At 47.6% G+C, this 18,642-nt stretch overlaps 2 protein-coding genes across 3 annotated transcripts; one reads left to right on the top strand and one right to left on the bottom strand.

Moving 5' to 3' along the window:
- Positions 1-4,523: 4,523 nt before the first annotated feature.
- Positions 4,524-6,548, bottom strand: MOCS3 (molybdenum cofactor synthesis 3). Of its 2 annotated transcripts, XM_059480788.1 has the most exons (2): positions 5,772-6,548; positions 4,524-5,567 (listed from the first exon to the last, which is right to left on the bottom strand). In XM_059480788.1, exons 1-2 carry the CDS (start codon positions 6,546-6,548, stop codon positions 4,956-4,958), a joined length of 1,389 nt encoding a protein of 462 aa, XP_059336771.1. In that variant the 3' UTR covers positions 4,524-4,955. The 2 variants fall into 2 exon arrangements, with proteins under 2 accessions (XP_059336771.1, XP_059336770.1); XM_059480787.1 differs by having other exon boundaries at positions 4,524-6,548.
- A 58-nt stretch (positions 6,549-6,606) lies between these two features.
- Positions 6,607-12,374, top strand: DPM1 (dolichyl-phosphate mannosyltransferase subunit 1, catalytic). Its single transcript, XM_059480689.1, has 9 exons — positions 6,607-6,720; positions 7,091-7,190; positions 7,871-7,904; positions 8,306-8,382; positions 8,493-8,518; positions 8,809-8,904; positions 9,407-9,475; positions 9,761-9,875; positions 11,917-12,374. Exons 1-9 carry the CDS (start codon positions 6,614-6,616, stop codon positions 12,019-12,021), a joined length of 729 nt encoding a protein of 242 aa, XP_059336672.1. The 5' UTR covers positions 6,607-6,613; the 3' UTR covers positions 12,022-12,374.
- The last annotated feature ends 6,268 nt before the right edge of the window (positions 12,375-18,642 follow it).

Raw genomic sequence — 18,642 nt, 5'->3', positions numbered from 1 at the left:
GGGACTCTGGGATGCTGGGAGGTTGGGATCCTGGGATTTTGGGATTCTGGGACACTGGGATGAGTTACAGTTGCATTTTTGCCTGTTCCTGACAGGCAAAGCCAAAGGACAAGTGCTCCCTGTAAGTGCAGCTCTGGCTATTTTCTGTATTGGGTACAGTTGTATTTATCACTAGGAGAGGGACGGTGCCCCAAATGCCCACCTGGCCCCAGAGGTGGCTCCGTGCTGCTGGCAGGGTCAGGAATCGCTGGGAAGCGCCCCAAATCCGGGGTGAGTCGGTGTTTGGGGATGGGACGGGTTTCATCCTTGCAGAGCAGGACCGTGCCCAGTGCAGGGATCTTACATTGCCATCTACGGGCCGCTCCCGGCCAGCTCCGGGCTAAAGCTCCCCCCGGCACCGGCCCACTCTGAAAGGGGGGAGAAAATACTTAAATATCTGGGGAAGTTTTTTTAACACCCAGAGGAAAACTTCAACCCACTGCACTGCAGCCGTGGCCTCTCCTTTCCAGAGCGGGCTGGGGGTCTGCAAGGAAACGCGGATGAAGATACCATCACCGTCACTTCTGCAAGGGGGAAACTCCTGGAAATGGTTCTGCAGCTTTTATTTGGTTGCAATATTGACAGGAGATACTTTTCAAAAGGCTAACACAACTTTATCTGACTAAAATTAAGATTTTCCAGGTCACGTGGGCAATGTAAACACCTCCATCGCTTGTACAAGAGCAGCCTGCTAAGTAAAGTTATGGTTTTATTTATAAAAGGAATGACAGAATCTACTTTAAGTGATTAAAAAAAAGATACAGTCATCTAATTGAGGATGACAAGGCAGCTATAGAGAGTTTTAATGAGTTCCAATCACTGTCACACCTGCTCCCTCCCACTACTCCAGCAGTAAAGTGAAACAGAGCAGAGTTTCAGAAGCGTGTTTGAAATGACAACACGCAAGTCCTGCAAATGACTTCGGTAAATTCTGCCCAAAACATTTCTGTCCCCCATGTGGAGTACACCTCTGGCTCTGCACATACTTATGTGTCCATACAAATATATATATAAAAGGGCAGCTTTAAATACTGCGATGATTTTTGATAATTTCAGACCCTTACATAGTGAAGTTAGAAGTGTGCTTCACAAAATGAGAACTTTTCAGCAGGGCCTGAAGCAGTAGGAAAAGGGGAATTGATTTGAACTAAAAAGGGTAGATTCAGACTAACAATAAGGAAGATTTTATTAATGTGAGGGTGGGCAGGCCCTGGCACAGGTGCCCAGAGCAGCCGTGGCTGCCCCTGGATCCCCGAAGTGTCCGAGGCCAGGCTGGACAGGGCTGGGAGCAGCCTGGGATGGTGGAAGGTTGGGATGGGATGGGATGAGCTCTAAGGTCCTTTCCCACCCAAACCATCCTGTGGTTCCATGCCTCCTTCCCCTGCTCCCGAGCAGGTAAATGCCCATCTGCCCAAGAGACTTCATTTCCCAGAGGACTTGCAAGGAGCCATTTTAAATTTGGAGATAACCTTTCCTCAGAGCAGGGATTTGGTCTCCTAGCAACAGCAGGAACACCTTGAGAGCCAAAGCACAGCTTCCTCTCCCAGCAGGAGCATCCCTGTGCCGCTCCTTCCCCAGCGAGCCCAGCGAGGGCCAGAGCACCCTGAGGAACAGGCAGCACCCATCTGAGGGTGCCAGGGGCAGGGCAGAGCCTGGGCACAGCTCTGCCACAGCCTGCTGGCCTGATCGGCCTGCCAGCTGTACCCTGATCCCCGCGGATACCTTCATTTTAATCATCCCCAATGCAGCCCAGGAATACTTTCTTCTCTGGCTGGAAAACTTGTACGCAGCAGAACTGCACTGAATTTTTATCAGCTTGCTTTTCTGCTGAGGTTCACATGACAGCCATCACTTTGGAGGGCAGCTAGTTTTTGTTCTTAGCAGGAGTAGGAAATAGCAAAATTGCAGGTACTTTGCAATGAAAAGCACCAGAGGGCAAAGCAGCACCATCACAGATGCATTTCAGTTGGCTCTGGATCAATCACATGGAATATATTGTAAAGAACAGATCAAACGAGCACAGTCAAGGCTAAAAGCCTGCAGAATGGGCAAACAGAGGTGATTTTCTTTTCCTGCACTGACAGCAGTGTCTCAGGTGCTTTGGTGCTGCCAGGGGAGCACAGAGGGTGCAGCTCTGTCAGGGCTCCCATCAGAGCAGGTGCAGTGCCCCACTGCCTTGTCCAGGTCCCACAGTCCATGAATGTGAGCTATTACAACTTTTAGAACATCTTTATTAAATTGGTTCCTTGGAACTTGCTCACTGGAGTAAGATTTCAACACAACACACACACAGCAGAGACTGGGGGGAAAGTGATGTGCACCAGATGAGTGCAAAATAAAACTTCGCAAACTCTGCATTTCTTCTCTTTCACCTTATTCTGCTTTTCTCTGCTTCTTGTCCTGCCCTGTACCTATTTCTCCCCCAAGATGTGGAAGCTGCAGAGTGAGGCAGAGCAGCAGGGCTGCTATATTTAACCAAACAACACAAACCACAAAAGGTTAATGCCAGAAACCAATTTGTGGGTGCATTTTCTGTTGTTTACATTGCTGCAAATGTTGCTACCCTAATCCACGTTAATATTCATCTCCATTTTATTTTATTTTATTTCCCTGGTGTTTTTTTCAAAAGACCTGCACAATGATGGATTTGTACCAGGGACCTCAGCTCCTGCTAAGCTTGAATTGCATCTCTGAAGCTCGGGAGAGCTGTGGTTTATTAACTTGCAGTGCCACCTAGCACACAGCCCTCACATTATTCTTTCTGTAGTTTCACAAAGGACAGCTCAAAGCTTCCACATTTAAAAAAAGGATAAATCTATGCTTGGAGTGTTTGAAGGACCTAAAGCAAAGTTTTGTTTAGAACAGTGAAGTTTGTATTAGAAAATGCAACCCCAAGACATGGAGGGCGAAGGCCAAGATCTTGTCCTGACCTCCTCCCTCCTGACAACAGAGCCCAGCCACGCTCAGCCCTGGCCAAAGCAGCTTCCCTCCATCCACAGTGTCAGCACGCCCAACCTTCCCACAGGGCTTGGGCAGCAATGCAAACCACAAAGTTTTAGTGCTTCTCTAGAGTTTCTAAGGAGAGCTTCTCCCAGTGAACAGAGACACCACTACATGTTTGGAATTGAAGAATTAAAACAAGTCAAAACAAAAGATAAGCCTGCAATAATAAGAATGGTTTGGGCTTAGTTATGATTTTATGATCCTTGATTGTTCAGCCTATCTTCAAAGAGCCCAGCACTGCATTTACAGAACAAATAAGCAAAACAATCCTGGAACAAGGGAAGAGACTTCACACACAATTTCTATGCACTCAGATTTAGAATCAAAGAGTTTTTCCCTTCTCTCCAAGTCCTTGGGTTCTCCTTGCTTGGACTGACTGAAAGGAATGCCTTTGTGAGGGCAGAGGGATGTGTGACACAGCACCCACCATGGCACTGACAGAATCACTGCCCCTGCCGCCTTTCACATTCCAGTCTCTTCTTGAAGTCATAGTGAAGAGAAATCACAGTGAAGACAGACAAATGTGAACCCAGGTCAGGCATTTCAGCAAGTCCCCCTGGTTTCTATTTCCCAAGAGAGGAAACTCCAGAATCCAGGCATTGTGACTGAGCTGTGTCTCCACAGCCCCACGACTCTTGGGCACACACCACAAACACTGAAATTTACTTTAAGTCCTTTCCTGTTTTCATTGTCCTCTAAAGTGCAAGATCTGACTCTCTGTTTACAAATTCACAGCTGTTCCTTCACGAGGCTAGAACCATGGCATGTTATAATGCAGCTGGGAGTGTGGCTGTTCTCAAATTTATTTTACCAAAATACACATTTCCAACTACTAATTATAATGGCACTATTCCTTTTTTCCCCTGGTACAATGTGAAGATTAGTCATGACAGGTGTTTCTTTCCTCCTCAGAAAGTAAAGAAATCCATACCTTAATTAATATAAGGAGATAATTGCTATGTGAGGTGATGAGGCCTCAGGCAGCTCTGTTAAGCTATTTATTTCTCCTTCTTTTCATTCAGTAAGTACAGACACTCCCCAGATGTGCAGAGCTCTGCATGCCAGCCAGCAAATCCAGCTGGGGAGGTGCCACTGCCACAGCAACAGGGAGAAAACTCAGGAAACAGGGCTCTGTCCTTGCAGGAGGGAGGATAAATACCTAATTCTGCCCTCTCTCACCTCCCCATTATCCCTCAATCTCTCAAATCTTGTAAGCACTGATAAAAACATTTTCTGTCTGTTTTACCAACTTTCCGGGGTCAAACTTATGTCTTATTGACAGTTAACCTCAGTTTCTGTATTCAAGCTGGGGAATCACTGCTTTGCCTCCCAAAGGAGGATGGATGGCTCTGGAAGTTCTTTACACCCAGTCCATAAATACACACGGCTCCTACACAGAACTGAAAGGTGTTGACCACCGTGGTCTCGTTAGTGCTGTCCTGGCAATTCCCTGTCACAGATTAATAGTGCTGCAGACCAGCTAGGGATTAACAGTAATTATTTTTTATTCATTTCATGCACTGTTTCAATTTGTTAATCACTTCAGAGACTGAGCAATAAAATAATTCCTGTGTTTTGCTGTTTTCCAGGTTACAGTTGCTAATTAGGATATTCTCAATCACCATGTGCACAAGTCAGTAGTTATGCCAAGTTTTTACTATTAAATCATAACCAAGGAACTCTTTCCATATAACCAACATTTCTTTCCACTTTCATGGACAGATTTACATTTTTACAAAAATAATCAGACAGCTACAAAAATAAGCATTTTTCTTAGGAAAAGAAGGTAACATAAAAAAAGCAGTATGGTATTTCTGTCTGGTTTTCCCATGTGACATAGCCATTACACAGAGGAGACGGAACCCTACAGAACACACTCTGAAGATATGTGGGTTTTTTCACCATTTAAAATTCTAGTACTGAGGAAAGGTTGAGTCAATTTTAGTGGCCCAAGCCATGAGCCCCCCTTTGATATCCTTAGCTACCACAGAACCAAATTCTTCGGCAGGTAACTCCTGCAGAATTTTTACAGCCTTCTGCGAATCATTTCCTAACTTGCACACGACATACACGGGGAGCGGGGTTTGGCCGTCAGTTCTCTGCCTTTCCTCGCGAACCCTTTCGTGCAGGCGCCGCAGGGCGTGCGGCTCGCGGTCCTGCAGGCTGCGGAGCGGGATGTGCAGGGCGTGCGGCAGGCGGCAGATGTCCGCCTCCGCCGGCGGCCGCACGTCCAGCAGCACGTGCGGGGCCCGCGCGTCCAGCAGCGCCTTGTACTGCTGCACCGACAGCCTGTCGGCGGCGGGCAGCAGCTGCAGCGCCCGGCACTTGTCCGTGGCACACGAGCCGCAGAACGCCTCGTAATCCTGCAGGCAGGTGATGCTGGGGCTGTCCCCGCACACGGCGCAGTCCGCTCTCCTCGGCCGCAGCTTGATGTTGCGGAACCGGCCCTCCAGGGCGTCGAACGTCAGCATGGAGCCGCTGAGGGAGGAGCCCATGCCCGAGGCGATCTTCAGCACCTCCAGCGCCTGCAAGCAGCCGACGATGCCGGTGACCGCGCCGAGCACGCCGCCGTCGGCGCAGTTGGTGACGGCGTCGGGCGGCGGCGGCCGCGGGAACAGGCAGCGGTAGCAGGGCCCGCCGCGGTGGTTGTACACGGCCAGCTGCCCCTCGAGGCGCAGCGCGCTGCCGGACACCAGCGGCCTGCCGGCCAGCACGCAGGCGTCGCTCACCAGGTAGCGGGTGGGCGCGTTGTCCGAGCAGTCGGCCACGATGTCGTACTGGCGCACGAGGCGCAGCGCGGAGCGCGGCCGCAGCGCCCCGCGGTACGGCACGTACTGCACGGCCGAGTTCAGCCGCCGCAGCGCCGCGGCCGCCGAGCGCGCCTTGGGCCGCCCGCGCCGCGCCTCGCCGTGCAGCACCTGCCGCTGCAGGTTGCTCGTCTCCACCACGTCGTGATCCACCAGCCCCAGGCGGCCCACGCCGGCCGCCGCCAGGTACTGCGCCAGCGGGCAGCCCAGCCCGCCGCAGCCCACCACGAGCACGGAGCTCCGCGCCAGGCGCAGCTGCCCCCGCACGCCCAGCTCGGGCAGCACCAGCTGCCGGCTGTACCGCAGGATCTCGGCCGCGCTCAGCGCCGACCGCGCCGGCAGCGGCGGCAGCTCCGCGGGGAAGCCGAGGGATCCCTCCTCCTCGTCCTCGTCGTCGTCCTCGTCCTCCTCGTCGGCATCCCCCGAGTCTCCCCGCGCCAGCTCGGCCGCCAGGCGCTCCCGCATCCCGCGGGCTCCGTCCTCATCCTCGGCGTGCCCCGCGTCCCCCCGCGCCGGCTCGGCCGCCGAGGGCTGGCGCGCCCCGCAGGCTGCCTCGTCCCGCTCCCGCTCTCCGTCCTCCTCCCGCTCGGCCGCGTCCCCCCGCGCCAGCTCGGCCGCCAGCCGCTCCCGCAGCCCGCGCAGCTCGCGCTCCCGCCGCCGGATCTCGGCCCGCAGCCGCGCCGCCGCTGCCCCCGCCATGGCCGCCAGCGCCGCCCGCCCCGCCGGCCCCGCCGCTTCCGGCGCGGCGCCGCGTCACTGCCGCCATGGCGGCGCGGGGCCCCGGGCGCGTCTCCGTGCTGCTGCCCACCTACAACGAGCGCGACAACCTGCCGCTCGTCGTGTGGCTGCTGGTGCGCACCTTCGGCGACAGGTACCGGGCACGCCGCCGGGGCCGGGGCTCGGAGCGGGGCCGGGGCGCGGAGCCGGGGCCGGGCAGGGCTTCGCAGGGACAGCCGTGTCTGCGGGGCTGGGAATGCCCGCCCGTGGAGTGACCGGGCCGCACAGGCGGGGAGGGCGGTGCCGACCTCCGTGCGCACACGGCTGTCCCTGACCCGCACCGAGCCGCCCGTCACTGGGCTGGAAATCCGTCCCAGAACATCCAGTCCAAGCCGTGCCCGTCCCCACCCTGTCCTCGGCACCGAGTGCCGCCTCCAGCCCTTCCCGGGACCCCTTCAGGGATGGGCACTCCAGCCCTCCCTGGGCAGCCCCACCTGCTCATTGGGAAATCATTTTTCTTTCAGTGGGATCGACTTCGAAATTATCATCATAGATGATGGAAGCCCAGATGGGACGCAGGAAGTTGCTCAGCAGCTGGAAAAAATATATGGATCGGATAAAATAGTGAGTTGTGTATTCAGTAATGTTTCTTCTTTATTTTTTCTTTTTTTTTTCTTTTTTTTTTAATTGGAAAATAGTGTAAGTCCTTGAGAACTGGGATGGATTCCCTGTATTTTTTCTTCACATCCTTAAACAAGTTGTTGTACACCACTTTAGACAAGTGTAAGCTCGGGACAGTTCATTCTGACCAAATATGCAAGATCATGAATTGTTTGCAAAGTGTTGTCAGTCCTTGGTGCATTTCTGTGTGCTCCTGAGCAATGACTGTGAGTGTTGCTGTACTTGGTGCAGGCCCAAGGGAAAGATGGGGTTTGGATAAGATTTAATTTCATTTTAATTGACTGCAGGAGTAAGGAAATTGGAAAGATGAAAGCTGGGCTGGGCGTATGATTTATTTTTAATCTGTCTCATTGCATTCCTCAAGAACAGGATTTTTTATTTATTTTTTTATCTCTGTAATATATTACTACATAACCCTCAGTTATATACAAGATGCTGTCATTTACTTACTGGCAGTCAGATACTTTTCAATCTGTTACTGTGTAAATGCCAAGTTTTTTAAAGTATTTTTGGACTAAGTTGCATTTATGAAGATTGTTTTAAGAAAAAAATATATAGGAAATTTCAGAGTATTTTTAAAACTGTATGTCAACTCATTTATGTGTTCTTTATATCTCCTGTAGCTTCTGAGACCCAGAGCAAAGAAGCTGGGCCTGGGTAAGTCCTTATTAACTCTGATTAGTAAAAGCAATTAAAGAATCTGTTGTATACTTTGATTCAGTGTATAAAGGTGCAGAAGAAATCACAGTAAAGCCCAAAAGCAGAAACAATTCTCATCAAGCTGTTTGTAAACAAACAATCTTTAAAAATGCACATGAAAATCCCAGTGTGTTTCCAAAGCAGAACCTCAGAGCAGGTCCTCAGTGCTGCCCTGACCCCTGAGCCCAGGCTGGGGCTGAAGGATTGGTGATGGTTTGGAGCCCAGTCTGCTTCCTGAGGCTCCTGAGTGCAGGGGCTGCTCTGTAAATGGCATTTCAGGTAGCGGCCCATCCTCAGGTGCAGGTTCTGTGTGCATTGCTGTGTCAGAAGGTGAGGCCAGTTGTTTCTGTTTCCATCAGGCACTGCTTACATTCATGGGATGAAGCATGCCACTGGGGATTTCATCGTTATCATGGATGCTGACCTCTCCCACCACGTAAGGCTGCATGTCCTCTGCTCTGGTACACTCTGCTGGAATTCACTTCTCAGTGCTTGCTCTTATGGTATCCCTGCCCTTTTTTCTGATCTGTCTTTCTTTCATTTCAGCCAAAATTCATTCCAGAGTTTATCAGGTGGGTGCTGATTATAGTATGAAAGTTGATCTTTATAAATTATTTATGAGGCAGAATATGAAATTCTGTGCCATAGTGGGTAAAAAATAATGATTAGATTCCCTGAAGTAGCTCTTTATAAGAGAACAATTAAAAGATGTTTGAATAATGCTCATAGCCACTCTTTGTCTCTTATTTGTTCAGAAGTTTGTAAAATACAGATTTTGTATTGAAAGGTTGATTGTTCTTACTTTGAAATTTGAACTTTGAAACATTCCTTCAGCTTTTCTGATAAAACCAATTGTTTACAGAAAGCAGAAAGAAGGCAATTTTGATATTGTATCTGGAACAAGATATAAAGGAAATGGAGGAGTGTATGGCTGGGATTTGAAAAGAAAGTTAATCAGGTTAGTACTTTTCATCTCTTCACACAGAAATTTGTTACTTGTAAATAATAATTCCATTCCTGTAAGCTGAGCTCCCCAGTCCCCAGAAGTGCTGTCCCTGCTGGGCACTGCAGTCACGCTGAACACCAGGAGCACCCACCACTGGCAGTTCCTTGGTTCAAATCCACCAAGAAGGGCTGGAATGACACGGGTGGGCTGGGAAAGGGGGTTGGAGCAGTGGCCTCAGGCTGGGACAGACATCCAGTTCATCCAGGGAACAAGCTGAGGCTGAGCCCTGCAGTGTGAGGGACACCCTCACCTGCCCAGCTGGAATGCTCCTGTCCCTCCCAGACAACAGGCAGATGTTCATGTTTATTTATTTATCCTGTAAAGAATCTGGAGCACAAGCTGTGTTGCAGTCTGATCTGGAGGTGGATTTGGATTGTTCCTGGTTTTTCATGGTTGGAGTGAGTGCCCATCTTCTTGTACTAAACAGCTCTAACATGGATGTTTTCTTTCACAGTCGTGGAGCCAATTTTCTGACTCAGGTCCTGCTGCGACCGGGGGCATCAGATCTGACAGGGAGTTTCAGGTAGGGTCTGGTTTGCAGTTCCTGAAGTTTATTGGAAATTAAGAAACTGCCGGATAAGGACTGGAGTAAGAATGACATTCTTTACTGTGGACTGTGAAATCTGTTTGGAAAGGGTGGAAGGAACAGTGGATTAGATTGCAAGAACTGCTGCTCCCATGACCTCGTTAGAGAGTTTATAAATAGTAATGAGCTGAGTGATTGCAGTTCAGATTCCTACACTCTGTCTGGATTTCTGTGTTCCAGAAACTGGGTTTCAGGCTTTATTTCCTTTGGAATTGTTCACAGGCTGTACAGGAAAGAGGTCTTACAGAAGCTGATGGAGAAGTGTGTTTCCAAGGGATATGTGTTCCAGATGGAGATGATTGTGCGGGCTCGGCAGCTGGGATTCACTGTTGGAGAGGTATGGGGCCAGCTGGGATGGGCACACATTGCCCACTTCTGGGTACTGCCAGGAAGCAGCCAAGATTTTAAATTAATACAAAGAAATTACATGTGTAGAGTTCTGTTTTTCCAGCTGTGTCAGGTGAATGCCAGACCTGAAGTGCAGTTTTTTATTCCCCTCTTCCTACTGCCATTCCTTTTGCAGCACACAATTTTACAAGGTTCCTCAAAGGAGGGAAAGAAGTCAAAATACACCACAAAGCTGCTCTGAGCCTTTTCTTCCCTGCTTCCTATTGTACAGACATCTCTACTCAAGTCTTTACAAATTATTTCATTTCTCCAGCAGCCTGATTCTATTTCAGATTCATTCTCTGTCAACTATTGCCTTGTTATTTTCCAACTTTGCAGCTCTCACAACTTTCTGCTTCTAAACTCCTTGAATGTGCTGTCTACAGTCAATGAAAAAACTCCATGCAATTGTTAGATTCTCTATCTCCAGCAGCCTGCTGCCTTTTTTATTTCATTGAATTGCTCTTGCTGCATCTTTAGAGATGCTTCACTGGGAATCTCTGTGCAGGAGAATCTCAGAGCCAGTTCTTCATCCTCGATTCCAGGACTATAAATTGTCAGAGAATTGTGGTGCTTGTACTCCTCTCTCCAAACTTCATGTGTGGCATTTCTCCATTGACACAGGGTAGAGCATTTCCTCACAACAAAGCAGCTCTTATCTCCCACCTTTTTTGCTTGTGGAACAGCATTACAGGGAAAAAATATTTCTTCAGCAGAGTTGAGAACTGAGATTGAGCTGTGCCAGTTTAAAAGGAATAAATGGCTGATGAGAACTCACACAGGCTGTACCTGGAGAGTTGCATGCACATCTCTCCTGTTCTGCTGTATTTCACCAGGTGTGCAGGGTCCTCCAGCACATGGAATAGAGCCTGTGAGAGCAATGAGGGAACCTCTTGTGCAAGGGAGGCAGAAGCCCAGAAACAGCTCAGTGCTCAATTCCTGTGCTGAAGGGTAACACTGGAGTCCCCTCATTAGATGAGATATTAACTGTTCTTCATCCTGGTCAGGAAGTGCCACTTGTGCCATCCTGCCCTGGCTCCATACTCAGTGACTTCTGCCCTTCAGCTGTGTGGAGTTGCCAGGATTGTCACTGGGATGGTCCAGGTGACACTGCTAAGACAGCAGAGTCATTGCTGAGTCTCTGCCTGCCTTTCTGGGCATCTTCCTGTCCTGGGCTCTTTCCTGTCTTGGCCTCACCTGCTGGAATCGTGAGAGACCCTCTGGCACATGTGCACAGGCCTGGGATTGGTGTATTCCTCTTGCCAGATGATTTCTGGTTGACACTGCCAGCTAAACACCAAGCCAATTTTTTAGTGCCTATTACAATTGCAATTCTTTGTTTTAGTTCCTGAAGTATTTTAATTTGCAGACAAACATTGTGGAAATGGTTGAATATTCTAACACAGAGTGTTCTGTCACATGTCCCTTGTGTGTGCTCAGAGGGGTGAAAGCAGAACGTTCCCAACATCTCATGAGCAGTGAGTTCATCTGGACAGTGTCACTTTGTGAAGGAGACCAAAATTAATGTGTTAAATGCCTGTAAATGCTGCAGATAATCTATAAAGTGGCCAAAGACTGATAAAAACAGGTCTTGTACAATAGGTGCTGTCATGTCCTGAGGTCATCTCACAGCCAGGGTGAGGTTGAGCTGCTCTGTGCTTCCTGAGGCACTGACTCAGAGGCTCTGAGTTTGGCTGACAGGGAAATGCTGCAGGCTTTGTGAGCTGTTAGTTTGCTCTGCCTGGGTGGATCATCCAGCTGTGAGTAATGCCTTTGGATCAGCTTGAGAGGTGATAAACCAAGCCATTCCACACTCCCCAGCTGTGGGGCACCACTGCAGCCCTGGTGAGAGCTGCCACAAAGGAGCCAGCCTGCTGCTTGCCTCCTCCCCATGCCTGAACAAGCTCCAGCTCTAAGGGCCTTCTTTTGTTTCCACAATTCCTGATGGTTTTGGTTTTGAACCTCAAAACCAATTTTGCTTGTTTCAACAGGTTCCCATCTCCTTTGTGGACCGTGTCTATGGAGAATCCAAACTGGGAGGCAACGAAATTGTCTCCTTTCTAAAGGGGCTCTTGACCTTGTTTGCTACAACCTGAGAGTTCATCCTGAAGTAAATTTGTTAGACAGATTTTCTGATGTCTGTGTAGATTTAAACATATAATGGCAAAAGCCTGATCGTTTGTGAGGTGGCCAGGAGACCTGCCATGACCTAACAATTAAACACCATCAACAACAAATCAAACATTCTGCAGCCCAGAATGCTCCTTCCGACAGAAATGGACTATATGGTAACTAAAAATTAATAAAGGCTAATGCTTTTCTATTTTTGTAAGAATAATTGTCTTAATAAAGAACACAAAGCTAAATGATCTTTTGCATTTGGAGATGAATCATTATTCAGCAGAAGATAAGGATAATTTTGAAATAAATATGAGCAAGGACCAAAAAACCCTGGAATGTGTCCTGTCTTTATTCTGTGGTTTGTAAATATTAATTTAAATACTTACTAATTAGTGTCCTTCCTTTCCCCCAGCACATGTACACACTGTCATGAAGCAGCTCCAAAGTGCTCCTGGCTGGGGCAGTGTAAGAGAACTCAGAGTTCAGTGGTTTGTGCCTGGACTGGGGAGAAGGAATATCCTTTGGATAGAAAATGGAGCCATATGCATGGAGTCATTTTGTGGTGTGTTTGTCCAGAAGCAGATGAGTCCCTTTCCTTCCCTTCTTTAGAAACTAAACCCATCTAGAGTCTGTGAAGTGGGACCTCAGCAGGCTTAGGGAACACCCCAGTCACTCAGGGAAGATAGTGCAGATTTTTTCCTGATGTCACGTTCCAGTTTGCAAAGTGAAGTCTGTATTTGCTCCGGATCCTGAGGAAGGATGTGCAAGCAGCAGTGCAAGTTTTTGTTTCATGGCCTGATAGAGCCAGAACTCAGAAATTACGAAGCTCTTGCAATCAGATGTGCAATTGGGAGGAAGATGAGATTATTCCAATAATGGCATTATATATCTGTATTAAAAATATAGAAATTATAGATACATAGCCTCTTTTTTTTTTTTTTTTTTTGTGGACACCTGGGTCAGAAAATTAATGGTGTGACAGGAGAAGCAACAAGTATTTTAAAAATGTTGCCTATTTTGCTTATGTTTGTCGGCATTCCTTTAGCATACTAGATGCAGTTGTTAATGTTAGAAAACATATAGGAAGTCTGTAGACAAATGATGAATTTATATTTCACAGTCATCATATTGATAAAATAATGCAACAAAACTTGGAATAAAGGTTATTTTCTAGTGGACAGCTTTGGAGCTAGTTCTGTGTTCTCTAGTGGGGCTGTACAGATTCTGATTGTTTCTCCTTTGCTGACTGTCCAAAGCAAATGCTACAGATGGAATTTGCTTTCACATAATAAAAGATGCAGATTTTGAATCCACATGTAACTGGATCACAGTGACTGAACTGCACATTTTGTGACATTTGCCTGTACTTTTTCAGAAAATTATATACAATTTCATTTGCTGCAGAATAATCAGAGAATAATGTACACAGAAATACATCTCTGGATTTAAGGGTCAGTGAAATCTGCAGTAAATAGGTTTTATCTATTTATACCTCATTTGAAGGTTTCATAGGAAAAAATCATTATTTTAAGTTAAAAATAGTTACAAGGTTTTAATGACCAAATAATGAGGGTTTAGGTATTTATTTAAATATATAATGCTGATCATTTACTGGAATGCAAATTAAGCCTCATGAAGTTCATCTTTTCCTCATTTTTATGTAGGGACATATAACAAGTCCAGTGTATGAATTATTCATCACCTGACTGCTGTGAATTAGGGTTCAGCTTTTAGAAGGTCCATGGCTACTTTTTTAATTATGAAAATTACCAGGTAAAATTCCTTCATTTATTGATGAGATCATGTTTGGAGGAAGGTGCTTTCACATGTCAGTCAGGGTCACAGCACAGGAGCATTTTGTGTGCTGCAGTGTGTGAAAGTTTGAAATGTGTCAGGGCAGTCTGGTTTCAGGTAAATAGGTGACATTTCTCACTATGCTTAAAGGTGATGGATTTATCAGGGAAAAAAGTGCTTTAAAGGAACAAAGCAAGAGCTCCATGGCATCAGGACATGAGCAAACACAATAGTGCCTGAAATTAGAAAAAACTGGTCTCAGTCTGCACCCACCTGCTTCAGGAAGCTGCTCTGAAGGAAGTAATCCATGGATCCCATGGGCACAGGAGGCATTAGGAACATCCATGGATCCCATGGGCACAGGAGGCTTTAGGAACATCCAGGCTTTCCTGCCTTAGTGGGATCTACAAACACACACAGTTCACCACACACACCATGGAAACCAGGAAACCATTTGGCTTTTCCTAGCGAAAGAAAGTCTTGTGATCTTGCTGTTCTCAAAATGTTAGTAACAGACTATAGTGGAACAGCACTTCTAGAATCTTTGAGGATCAGGTACTTGGAACTCCATATAATGTCTTAAATATTCATGTACTAGGGATTTATCTAGTGGCATTTTAATTCTCAGTTCCTTAATACCATTGCAATACTCTCCTTGCCTTGTTTTGGCCACCACAAAACACTGACTTGACATTTACTGAGAATTTTTCATTTTATGTCCTTGGCTTTACGGTTCCACATAAATCAGCTTTTCTTAATTACATCCATATTCATTTCCTAGGGAGGCACAAATACTCTGCTAATGCACTTTCTCTCTTATACTTTCTCAGGAATCTGTGTCTGCAAGCACTCAATCATCTGGCAGGAGCAGAGCTTTAATTGTTTCCTGGCTCCCATCAGTTCAGAGCAGGGCTGAGGATGCTGAATGCAGGGGAGAAGGTAACTCACGTTTGGCACTGTGATTTCCCTGTCCCTGAGCAGGTTTAGGGGTCAGGCACAGGGCCCAGCAGTTCAGTCCCTCTGGCCCAGGACGGTGCTGAAGCTGGGACATCCACTCAGAGCCCAAGTTCTGGCTTATTTGTGTTCTGGGATGTGAATCCGGTCAGTCCCAGATGCCCAGCTGCTCTTTTGGTGAGGATTTGTCTGCTCTGAGGTTCAGGGGTTCAGCTTCACTTTTACTTAGGATTTTTGACAAAATCTGAGACTTTAACCTCAGCCTGCAATAAGGATGAACCTCACTGCCAATACGAACACTATAATCAAATAGATTTTCCAGTGGACTATGTAAAAGTACAACTGCAAGGCTCCACAACCTTCTGCATATGAACAGTAAAAAATAATGGTGACTAATCAATAATATTTATTTGAGGGCCTGTCAGGATCCCAAGTACAAGGCTGGATTGGAACCTTGGCAGAAATGAATTCAGTGACAGATTGCCTGCTGAGTTCAGTGCAGGGATGACTTCAGTGGCACATTTCAGCGGCTGGCATTCCAGAGCTGAGGCAAGTGCAGACACAGGATCAGCAGGAGCAGGGGCTGTGCAGGGGCCAGGACTGCTCATCAGCCCCTCCCTTGCTTTGGAACACGTTTGTTAGCTCCCCTGTGCCATGCTGCAGGAGACATGGGCAAAGAGAGAAACCAGTGCCAAGCACAGCAACCTGGAGCATCATCTCCTCCTCTGTTCCTGCCACACTTTACCCTCTCTCTCCAGGCACTGCGGCAATTAAAAACTTTCTTATAGATTGGTTGTTACTGTTCAGGGGGAAATATATTGGAACCAGAGAGAGAAAAACTAATTGCACCTTTTAATTCAAAACTAGATCTGAAGACTCAGCCATTGAGGGGGATTTCAACAAAGCAGAGAGCATAAAGTGGGAAGTTGTCCCTGAACTGACTTTTCAGCAGAAACTGGCACCAGTGCTGGCAGGTGTCTGAGCAGCACAGGAGCTGGGTGGCTTAGTGGGTCTTAAAGATCATTGTGAGATCAGTGGTCCTAATGCTGATTAACTTACTTGTATTTATTATATAATTAATTATGTTGTGTGTAAAACCATCTATAGTTGTCTTAATTATTTTTCATTTGAATAAAGCCCAAGCATGACACTGCTCCTGAACTCGTACTAGGATGAATCTGAACTCGTACTAGGATGAATCTGGGCACAGTTTTGACCTGAAGCAGCAGCACAACGCATGTGCAATTAAAGCTATTCAGCCTGGGAGTGCTAATTGTCTCCCCTCTGGTGTGAAGCACTTCGTCTCTTACAATGCAGTGATTTTACTGATTTTTCTAGTGGCTGTATTGTGAGAAACAATACCCACTTCTGCAATAGAAAAAGTAGATTAAGACTATTAGTATCAACTTCTGTTTAATTTTGTTCACTCTGTACGCATAGGAGAAAAATGATATCAAGACTCCTTTTCTCCTTCTTCCCCACTGCTCGAATTTTGGCTTTACCATCAATCTTTTCACCCAAACTTTGTAAATTCTCATCTTTCTTCCCCAGCTCTCTGTTGGCAGCTGTCACTCTGCACACCACCATGAGAACCCTCCTGAGGTGAATGAGAACGAGATCTTGTCCATCATTCAGGACTGCTTTCACACCCCTCTCATCCTTCCCCATTTTCCCAGCCTGTCATTGCAGATCTTACCCCGAGGCAGGCAGGGGCTCCCTCTGCTCCAGCTTCTGCTGCCACGTCTCCCTTCCCTCCTGTTCTCTGCCCAGCCTAAAAACCCCTGCCTGCACTGAGTGCGCCGAGAGTTTCTGCCTCCCGACACTCTCCTTTCTAGCCGGGTCCAATTTCACCCCCTCCCATGCCAAATTCCAGTTTCTAAACTCTTCTCAGATGGTTTTCCATACTGCAATCACAGACTGAGCACCATGAACATCATGGCTGGGAGTGTTCCCAGCTGGAAACTCCCTGATACTGCTGCTCTGGGGGAACTCTCCAACCACCTCTCTCTCCATCCCAACCTTCTCTTACCTTGTCCTCTGATGAGTATACACAGCAAATACAAATTTACTACATACCTTCACTCGCTCCCAGAATGCAGGGCAGGGAATGATGCCCAACAGGCTGCTCAGTTCTCCTCTCTGGATCCCAGGTCTCTGTGTTTGAGCTGTTGTGTCCTCTGCACAGATCTTCGTGCTGTGTTCACTCCCTTAAACACCTCTCAAATATCATTTCTATCTCCAGCTGCATTATCATGTCCCACTACACTCCAACCTTCAGACACTTCTGCTTACTCAAATCCAGCCCTTAGAGTAGGTCTGTGGGTGCTTCTTCTGGAGCTGTTGTATTTTTTGCATTAAGTGATGGCTAAAAAGTGGTCAGTGGCAAGGCACAAATAAAATAGTGCTGAAATAGGAAGGTGCTCAGCTTTGGGGCTGTGTATTTTAGGAAGGAGCAGACTGGCTCAAGCAGCCATGAAGTTAACTGAGAGATTCTGAATATCGTCCTGACTTAGCATAATTTTGAAATGTTTCCCAACATGCTTCAATAACATGATCAGTAATTGTGTCATCAGAAGAAAAATATCAACTCTTAGAAGGCAAAATTATGTTGTTATAGGAAAACCAAACCAGCTCTCTCTGCTTTCCTTCCTTGAGACAGATTCCACACGTGTCTCAGGTAACTCCCAAAGTACCTCAGTTCTAGGGGCTCTAACACCAAAGCACCAGCTGTGGTTTTAAAGTTTTGTGTAATTCCTGGTTTTTTAATTTACATTCCCATGTAAAAAGATTTGTGACCTCCTGAGTCTTGTGACCACTGATGTGAAGATGCCACTTCACACCCAGTGAAACCCAGGTGTGACTTGCAGTGCCAAGCAGGGGATTCCCATGTCCCACTGAGCCAGAAAGTCCCAAGGCAGCCTCAGAGACACAATAAAATGTCACCAAATTCTTCATAAACACTACTTCAGTGAATTGTGATAGACAGCATGTACAGATTGTCAGGACACCAGTCACCTGAAAATGCAGGAGATCCTTAAGTTACATAAAGTTTAAAAAATTGGCGACAACTTTTCTCTGCTTCTATACTTCAGGCAAGGAATCAAATTTCCTTTCTAGCACTGTGAAGCTGAGTTCCAACATGTCACTGAACCAGAAAGGGTGTGAACACTGAGGATGGAGGGAATTACACTTTACTTCCTCCTCCAAGTGCTTGTGTCTTTCTGAAACAACAAAAGCCATCCATCCCTGCCACTCCTAGAGGGCTTTTTAGAATTCATCCTCGTTTGTTGAGGAGGTCTTGAGCAGTGTCATGATCCACAAGGAAGAACTGCACGTGGGGTCTTGTCCTGATCCAATGTTCCTGCTGCAAAATGGGATGTCCAGTGGCTGTGCACAGGTGTGTGAGCACATGTGTACAGGGCTCACCAGAAAGATCACAGCCCCGCCTTTGGGCGCTGTTCTCAGAGTGTTAACCCAAAATGGGAAGGCACACGGAGATTCCTGTGCACGGCCAGGAGCTGGACTCGATGGTCTTGGCGGGCACCTTCCAGCTCAGCACATTCTGTGCTTCTGTGACCAATTTGGATTTCAGACATGGCAGTGCACAAATCACACAGCTCCTGTGCGGCCTCACAGAATTCCCCGATCACTGCCACTGTCCCAGCCCGTGGCGGGCTGGGCAGGGTGTCCCAGCGAGGCTCCCACATGGCCATTGCCTCACTCGACGCCTCCTCCCCTCCCTGGGCGCCCCAGCCCCGGCCAGGCTGCGCTGGGCACAAGCCAGAGCCAGAGCCAGTCTGGCTAGGAAGGACTCGATGGCTCAGCCGGTGCCACCTCCCCGCTCCAGG

Source organism: Ammospiza nelsoni, chromosome 12 (assembly GCF_027579445.1).
Source record: "Ammospiza nelsoni isolate bAmmNel1 chromosome 12, bAmmNel1.pri, whole genome shotgun sequence".
Lineage (NCBI taxonomy): Eukaryota > Metazoa > Chordata > Aves > Passeriformes > Passerellidae > Ammospiza > Ammospiza nelsoni.
The sequence above is the reverse complement of the archived record's forward strand: the minus strand, read 5'-3'. Positions and strand labels throughout refer to the sequence as shown.